An 8,647-nucleotide genomic window follows, 5' to 3' on the forward strand; every position below is an offset into this window, starting at 1 on the left:
GGGTGGAGATGGAGTCAGGTGGTCAGATCTCATCTCCCTTGCAGATGGAGATGACTGTGGTGAGATTGGTGTATGTTTAGGAGGATAGTGATGTGTTAATGAAGACAAAGAATGAGTTCTGATTCTGACATGCCTCTTGTTAATAAATAACCAGAAATTTGGTGGTTTTCTTTTCAGCTTGCTTTCTAGAAAGGAGGCCCAATTTCCTTCATTCTTCACTCTATGTCCCTGATCAATGCCACTCATTTCCGCCCTACTTTCTACCTCATTGGCTTCCCTGGTTTGGAGGCCATTCAACACTGGATCCTTATCCCCTTCTGCCTTATGTATCTGGTGGCCATCTTGGGTAACTGCTTCATCCTGTTCATCATTAAGACAAACAATCATCTCCACACACCCATGTACTACCTTCTCTCACTGCTGGCCCTCAATGACCTTGGCCTCTCGGTGTCCACACTGCCTACCACATTGGTCACCTTCTGGCTTGGTTCCCAGGGCATCTACTTTGGCACCTGCCAGTTCCAGATGTTTTGTATCCATTCCTTCTCCTTCATGGAGTCTGCTGTGCTCCTTGTCATGTCATTTGACCGTTTTGTGGCCATCTGTTGCCCGTTGCGGTACTCAGTGATTGTCACAGGCCAGAGAGTGACTCAGGCTGGCCTTGCCATCATTCTTAGGGGTCCTGTGGCTCTACTCCCCATTGTCCTCCTCCTCCAAGCATTCCCATACTGTGGACGGAGAATACTCTCTCACTCTTTTTGTCTGCACCAGGATGTGATTCGCCTGGCCTGTACTGACACTACCTTCAACAATCTGTATGGGCTGACACTGGTGGTATTCACGGTAGTTCTTGACCTGGTTTTCATTGCCTTGTCCTATGCACTCATTCTCCACTCTGTGATGGGCCTGGCCTCACGAGAAGAGCGGCTACGGGCATTTCAGACATGTACCTCACATCTCAGTGCTGTGATGGTTTTTTTTGTACCTATGGTGGGGCTGTCTTTAGTACACCGCTTTGGAAAGCATGCTTCACCTGTGGTCCACCTCCTTATGGCTAACGTCTACCTATTTGTGCCTCCCATGCTGAACCCTATTATCTATAGCATCAAGACCAAGGAGATACGCCGAGCAATTGTCAAGCTCATGGAGCAACTAAAATGGAGTTCTAGGTACTAGGGTTAATAGAAGCCTTCCTGGAAGTGGGGCAGATAATGGTTCCTTTTATATTCAATTAATGACAAATATGTATTAAACCTCTGCTGGGTGCTAGACATTGGGCTCTATCCTGAAAAAGTACATATTTTAAATACACAATCTCTTCCCTCAGGGAGCTCAGCATTTAGTAGATACGTAAGACATCAACACGGGTAACTATAAAACAAAATGTAACATGTCCATTGTGGACAGATGGACCAGTTTCAAACCCAGAGACATCAATAACAACATCATGGCTCATACTTCCATTGAGATTTATCTAGAAATGTTGGATTTGGCTCATTTCTCCTATACCTCTGATCTAGGTGTCTTCAGTTCCCTTGTAAGTACTTTAGTTCATAAGGCATGGAACATAGAATAAGTTTATTGTACCCAGTGTTTTGATTCAATTCAGTTTAATTCAATTCTGAACCAGAGGTCTTAGCTCTTTCTCTAAGCCAATATTCCTTCTATTAATGCAAAAACCTGTATCCTCATTACAAAACAAACAAACAAACAAAAAACTTATGAAGTTGGGGCTAGGGGTGGGGTGGGGAAGTTGACACAAAATGTTATGTGAGATCCAAAGGACAGAAGATCATTATTCCTGGAAAGACTTCCTGGAGGCTTCATGTAGGGGATGACATTTGAACTGGATTGGTTCTTTGATGATAATGTTAGTCAAAGTCTTTCAGAACTAGAGACTTAAAGGAACAGAAGCCTCCTCCTTCCGATTGTGGAAAGGATGTGAGGCCACACTCCATCCAGGAAGGTATCACAGACACAGATACTAGCTATTTTTAACTCAGATAAAATTTACTCAGAGACCCTCTGACCTGTTTCCACTTCTGGCTTCTTCAGTACAGTCCATTCTCTGCCCAAGTGTCTTCCCTCTTTAGTTCCCATAATATTAATAATTTTCTCTAGAAGACTTCCTCTCCCCTCTCATCGGGCTAGGTCCTCCCCCCTCATACTTCCTTACCCCCACCCCACCCCAAGCTCCCTGGCCTATTAAAGAAACTAGCCTCTTCCACTCTGCCAGTTCACTTCCAACTCAATGGTCAGAACAGTCTCCCGGCTCAGATCTCCCAAATTGGGACGCTATAGGAACTTCCTCTTCCACAGCTATGAAGTAAGTGAATCCTAGGGACTTGTTGTAGCCAGAATGGCCTTTGTTTTCTTTGAATGACTCAGCTTACCTCATTGAGCCTCTGGACACTGTGGCTTGCTCTTCCGGGGCAGGACCAGACAACTTCCTGTGTGATGAGTCATGGGGCTGGCTGAGGGGAGGTGTTAACGGCTATGCTAGGGGGAGGGGCCAAGTCAAGAACCAATCGGCCCTGGTCGTTCAGGCGGTGCTTGATGATGTCAAAAACTCTATAAGAGGGGAGAGGACAGCTTGAAGATCCTCTTTTCCTTTTCCGGTTGGAGCCAACGACAGTTACAGCGACAGTTACAGCGACAGTTACGGCAGTTACGTCAGTTACAGCCACAGACACAGCCACAGCTGAAGCAGGAGCTGCCAGTAGCAGAGCTGACCTACGGGAGAAAGCTGAACAAAGACTTCAGGCCAGTGGGTAATCTTATTACCATAGAGGGGGAAACATGATTTTGCTTTACGCAATCATGCTTCTCTGTAGCCTCCTGGTTACTCTTTCAAGGCGTACTTATTGGGCCTGGAAGCTTTTGATCAATATATCAAAATGGGGTTGCTGGTTCATGGGTTGGTTACTGTGGAGCCTAAATAAATGTTTTGATTCTTCTGCCTTCTACTTTGAGAGTTTCTTATATCCGGCGATTCCGAACGTTTCAGACATGTTTATGATCCTCTTTGAGATTATAAACTCTGCCCTCCTAATACATTTGGCGACGAGGATGGGATCGCTAGGTATAAGATCTCTATTTAGAAGCAGAACAATTCCAGAGGAAGAGATGAATATCCCAGGATGGGAGGATCCATTTTATTCCTCCCTAGCAAAAGAATTGGCTAAAAAAGCTGGACCCTGTGAAAACTGGGAACCAAGGCTACGGAGAGGAGATCCTAGGGATTTGGAAAAGTGTTTACGAGAAGTTGGGATTCAGTCAGGGGCATCACTATCTAGGCAAAGCTGGATAGTGTTATCAGCCTACCGGCTAGTATACGAAAGATTGAGATTAAGTGAAAGACATGGGGGCACTCCTACCCCACAGCAAGAAGAGGAATCTCAGATAGCAGGAGACCAAACTGACTCAAATGAGAACTTTTCTATTAATGTGGCTAAGAGCAACAGGAGACCAAAAAAGCCCAGAGTGCATTTCAACCCAGCCCAGAAAGAGCCTGACTGCCTGCTTCGTCCTAGCCATGGTGGCAGAGGAAGTGAGTGGGGAGAAAATGAGACAATGTTAGAGGCTGAGGCACAAAACACTACTGGGGTTCAGGATGTGCCTCACACAGAGAATAGGAGATGGTTAAATGATCAGACAAGGGCTCGACCCATACAAAGGAGGAAGACAGAAACCCGAGGTGAAGATTCAGTTACAAGGGAAATTCAGGAAGATTTCTCACCGCAAGAGGTCACAGATATTTTGAGTAGATTCAGCCAAAGAATAGGAGAACCATTGATATCTTGGATGGTAAGACTCAGTGATCAAGGGGCCAGTGGAATATCAGTAGATGGGACAGACTGCATGAGATTCATAGGTATCAGCCATGATCCTCTAGTTCAACAAGCTTTTAGGGAACATCATCAGCAAGGAGATGGTGATAGCAGGACTACTCTGTTGGCATTAGCCGCTGTGGGATGCAATAAGAGATATGCTACTGATTCTATGTGGCCCACTGAGCACAGACCCTGGTATTCACTTAGAGATTGTATCATGAGACTAAAGGAGGAGGTAATGAAGACTGCCATTATGATAGGAACTGCAGACAAATATTACAACGATCCAATGGGACTGCCTCATAGGAATTTAATAATTAGGACAGCTCCCCCTGCTTATAAACAACTAATTTTGAATTTATTACTTGGAGAAGTAGGGAGCCATCTTACAACAGTGATAAATAAGATTTTACAGTTATATGACTTAGGTGACTGGGGAAGGGATAGATCTCCTCGAGAGAGAAGAGTGAATAACCAGCAAACTTGGCGCCAAAGGAGAGTAACAAGGAAAGAAATGTTTACTGCTTTATTGAGAGCAGGGGTAGGTTTTGAAATGATAGATGGAATTCCAACCAATGAATTATATAGAATGTACAGAGATAAAGGCCTTGATAACAGGAGAGATAGGGAAATCAGAACTGCTCCTGCAAATGCTACAGATGTTGAACCTTCATATCCAAGTGAATCACATGAAAGGGAATACTAGGGAACAGGCCAGGCCCCAGCCCAAATTAAGGAAATACGTAAGCTGGATTGCAGACCTCACATTAACTTGACCATATATTGGAAAAATGGGTCAAGTATGGTAACTGAGGCATTAATAGATACTGGGGCCGAGGCCACCCTTATTTATGGAAATCCAGACAAGTTCAGCCATGGAACTCCTATTACCATTACAGGACTAGGAGGGACTGAAATATCAGCCAGACAAGTTAAATTGATGATGAAAATTGGACAGTTGCCCAAGAAAGAATATAGTGTGGTTATTGTGCCTATTCCTGAATACATCATTGGAATAGACATTTTGAAGGGTATGACCTTAAATTTACCTGAAGGGAAATACCAATTTGCTGTGAGGAAAATAGGCATTAATGCAGTCTTAGTGGGGAAAATCAAGATGGATCCAATCACTTTGCCCGAACCTTCTGAAGTAATTACTTTGAGGCAATATCGTGTGCCAGGTGGGCAAGATGAAATTGCCAACACTATAAGAGAATGTGTTGAGGCAGGAGTGTTAGTCCCTACAACTACTCAATGGAACAACCCTGTCTGGCCAGTCCGAAAGTCAGATGGAACATGGAGGATGACAGTAGATTATAGACAGCTGAACAAAGTGACTCCTCCCTTGTATGCTGCTGTTCCAGACACGGTTACTTTAATAGAGAGAATACAAAAACGTGAAGGGACTTGGTATGCAGTTATTGATTTGGCCAATGCCTTCTTTACAATCCCAATAGACCCCAAGCAATGGAATCAGTTTGCTTTTACTTGGCAAGGCCGACAGTATACATTTACACGCCTGCCGCAAGGATATATTCATAGCCCAACTATTTGCCACAGGATTGTAGCTGAACATTTGGATGAATTAAAGTTACCTGGTGTACAGCTTACACATTACATAGATGACATCATGATACAGGGAAAGAATATAAAGGAGGTGGAGGAGAGTTTAGCATTATTAATTGACCATATGAAAAGCAAAGGATGGGAAATCAACCCCGCAAAGGTTCAAGGGCCAGCTCAAACTGTAAAATTCTTGGGGATACAGTGGAATAGAGGACTGCGAGAAATTCTCCCACAAGCTCGACAAAAAATCCAGGATTTTCCCACCCCTACCAATAAGAAAGAGGCCCAAAAGTTCATAGGGCTGTTTGGTTATTGGAGACACCACATCCCACATTTGGGACAGATTTTAAAACCCTTGTATAAAGTCACCAGAAAGAAATATGAATTTGACTGGGGACTTGAACAAAGTAGAGCTTTTGAGGAAGCAAAGGCTGCTATTCAATTAGCTCTAGACTTATGGCCTATGCAAAATGGGCCAGTGGAGTTACAAGTGACTGTACAAGATGACTATGCAAATTGGAGTCTGTGGCAAAAACAACAAAGCCGAAGTGTACCTTTAGGCTTTTGGTCAAGGAAACTGCCCTCATCTGGAGTGCAATATACACCTTTTGAGAAGCAGCTGTTAGCTGCATATTGGGCTTTAGTAGAAACTGAGCAACTAACTCTGGGTCATGAAGTGGTATTAAGGCCTGGAATTCCAATTATGACTTGGGTAATGAGTACCCCAGCTTCTCACAGAATTGGACATGCACAAGAGGCAAGCATAATCAAATGGAAGTGGTATATTCAGAATAGGTCCAGAGCAGGCAAAAATGGAGTTTCTGCTCTACATGAATCTGTGGCGAACATTGATACTGAGAGCAATGAAAAGCCCCTTGAATCTAAGCAACAGATGGTACCATCCTTAGTGAAATGGAATAATGGATATGACGGACTAAATGAAGAACAGAAGAAACATGCTTGGTTTACTGATGGGACAGCAAAATATTTAGGACAGAAGAGACATTGGAAAGCAGTAGCCTATAACCCCTGTACAAGGAGAACTCTGGAAAGTTCTGGGATAGGTGGAAGTAGCCAATATGCTGAACTGATGGCAGTGCATCAGGCCATCAGAGCAGAGAAAGGAGGACAGTGTCATATATTTACTGACTCGTGGGCGGTAGCTAATGGATTAGCTACGTGGATGCCTATATGGAGGAATCAGAATTGGGAGATTCATGGCAAACAAGTTTGGGGTAAAGAGTTATGGGAAAATATATGGGACATGTCTTTGGTTACAGATCTGTCAGTTTTTCATGTTGATGCTCATGCAACCCTGACCACACCAGAACGTGAATACAATGCACATGCGGATCGACTAGCAAAGATTGCTACTGAATGTATTGTCCCTACTCCGACTCCAACTGATGACCCAGCCTTAGCAAGATGGGTCCACCAGACTGCTGGCCATTTAGGGGTCCAGGCCACCCATCGATGGGCACAGGATCGAGGTATCAGTATTTCTCATGCGTTGTTAAAACAAATAACAGAGGAGTGTTGTATATGCCAATTAGAAAAAGAACGAACTCTTCCTAGGATAGTTACTGGAGAAATAGCAAGGGGAAAAGTTCCAGCCCAAATTTGGCAGATAGATTATATTGGCCCACTACCCCAGGATAAAGGATGTAAATATGTATGTACGTGTGTTGACACCTATTCAGGTGTACTAGTGGCTTGTCCTTATAAAGACGCAACTCAGAAAAACACCTGTAAAACTTTAGATATTGTAAGTTTATATTATGGAACCCCAATGCAGATTCAAAGTGACAATGGGTCACATTTCAAGGGCAAAGAAGTGAAAAGATATTGTGTGTTGAATAATATAGAATGGATATATCATATTCCATATTACCCACAAGCATCTGGGCTAATTGAAAGAATGAATGGATTGTTTAAAGAACAGCTGAGAAAATTAAGCTCAAATAATTCATATCGACATTGGAAGGATAATTTGTCTATTGCCTTACGTAATTTGAATAATAGGCCCTTAGGGGGGAGTACACCTCTAGCCAGAATGATGACCCCAAATCTGCAGATCAGAGAACAGCAAACATGTGAGATCCAAAACATTGAATTTTGGACTGTGAGGGAAGATGTCCCACTACCAAGTCCAGGAACACCTGGTTCAGCAGGATATGATTTACATTGTATAGAGAATTTTAGGTTAAATAGGAAAGAGATAAGAAAAACCCCTACTGGAGTATGTATGAGAATCCCCAAGAATCATCTTGGACGGATATTACCTAAACCAGGATTAGCGGCTCAAGGAATACATGTATTGGCTGGAGTGATAGATTCTAATTATCAAAAAGAAATTGTTGTGACACTCCAGAATATGGGTAAAAAACCTGTACAATTTTGTAGAAATGATAGGATGGTTCAAGTCATTATTATCCCCTGTGAAAAAATACCCTTTGTGAAAACTGACCCTCCTCCCAAAATAACTACTAGAGGGGCAAAAGGGTCTTGCTCCATTGATAGAATAAAGTCAGGAGCTAAGGTATGGGTAAAACGGAAGCCAGATGATATTCCAAAGGCTGCAGAAGTTATAGCCCATGGGAAGGACAACACTGTAACAGTTGTCTATTCAGGGGAAAATAATTACCAAATCGTACCCCTGAACCATATATTTTACCGTGAATAGGTTATAATAATAGATTCACAGACTATTCTTTTTGTCCTTTGTTTTGGCTAACCTTGTTGCTAGTTTTGTTTCCTTCAGGCTTAAGCACCCTGCACTTTCCGGTGACTGCCTAAGCATGTAGCATTCTTGGAATTCCTGCCAGCTCGTTAAAGAAATGACCTCTGGAATGGGACTTTTTGGGGGCAGGGCCATCTCTACATCCAATTTCAGCATGAAGAAGCTATGGAAAATGAGACCTTCACCCCTCACCCCAAGATTTTGAGCCCCAATCGTTCAAGGGGGGTGGAAATGATGATAGTGTTCTGTTTACTTATTTTGTGTTATCCTTGCTGTGTTGTTTTATTGTTATGATATTATTGATCCTATGTAATGGATACAAGGATTTAGGGGTGCACATTTGAATTATTAATAATTATTTTGGGGATGATTGATTGAAAAGATTATCTTGCTGGGACCTAGGGGTGGATCACATTTGAATCGTAAACCAATATTTAAGAATGTCACCAAATGATATGTTTTGCTTTATAATGAATGATATGTTTTAGTTTCCTTTGTAATTGGATCA

General features: G+C 42.8%; 1 protein-coding gene across 1 annotated transcript; it reads left to right on the forward strand.

Moving 5' to 3' along the window:
• Positions 1–222: 222 nt before the first annotated feature.
• Positions 223–1,176, forward strand: LOC118836545 (olfactory receptor 51M1-like). The gene has a single exon (XM_036743799.1). The coding sequence runs from the start codon at positions 223–225 to the stop codon at positions 1,174–1,176; it is 954 nt and encodes a 317-aa protein (XP_036599694.1).
• The last annotated feature ends 7,471 nt before the right edge of the window (positions 1,177–8,647 follow it).

Source organism: Trichosurus vulpecula, chromosome 2 (genome assembly GCF_011100635.1).
Source record: "Trichosurus vulpecula isolate mTriVul1 chromosome 2, mTriVul1.pri, whole genome shotgun sequence".
In the NCBI taxonomy this organism is placed as follows: Eukaryota; Metazoa; Chordata; class Mammalia; order Diprotodontia; family Phalangeridae; genus Trichosurus; species Trichosurus vulpecula.

Coding starts and splice junctions, on each gene's coding strand:
- LOC118836545 (XM_036743799.1), top strand. CDS start 223: ATGTCCCTGATCAATGCCACTCATTTCCGCCCTACTTTCTACCTCATT.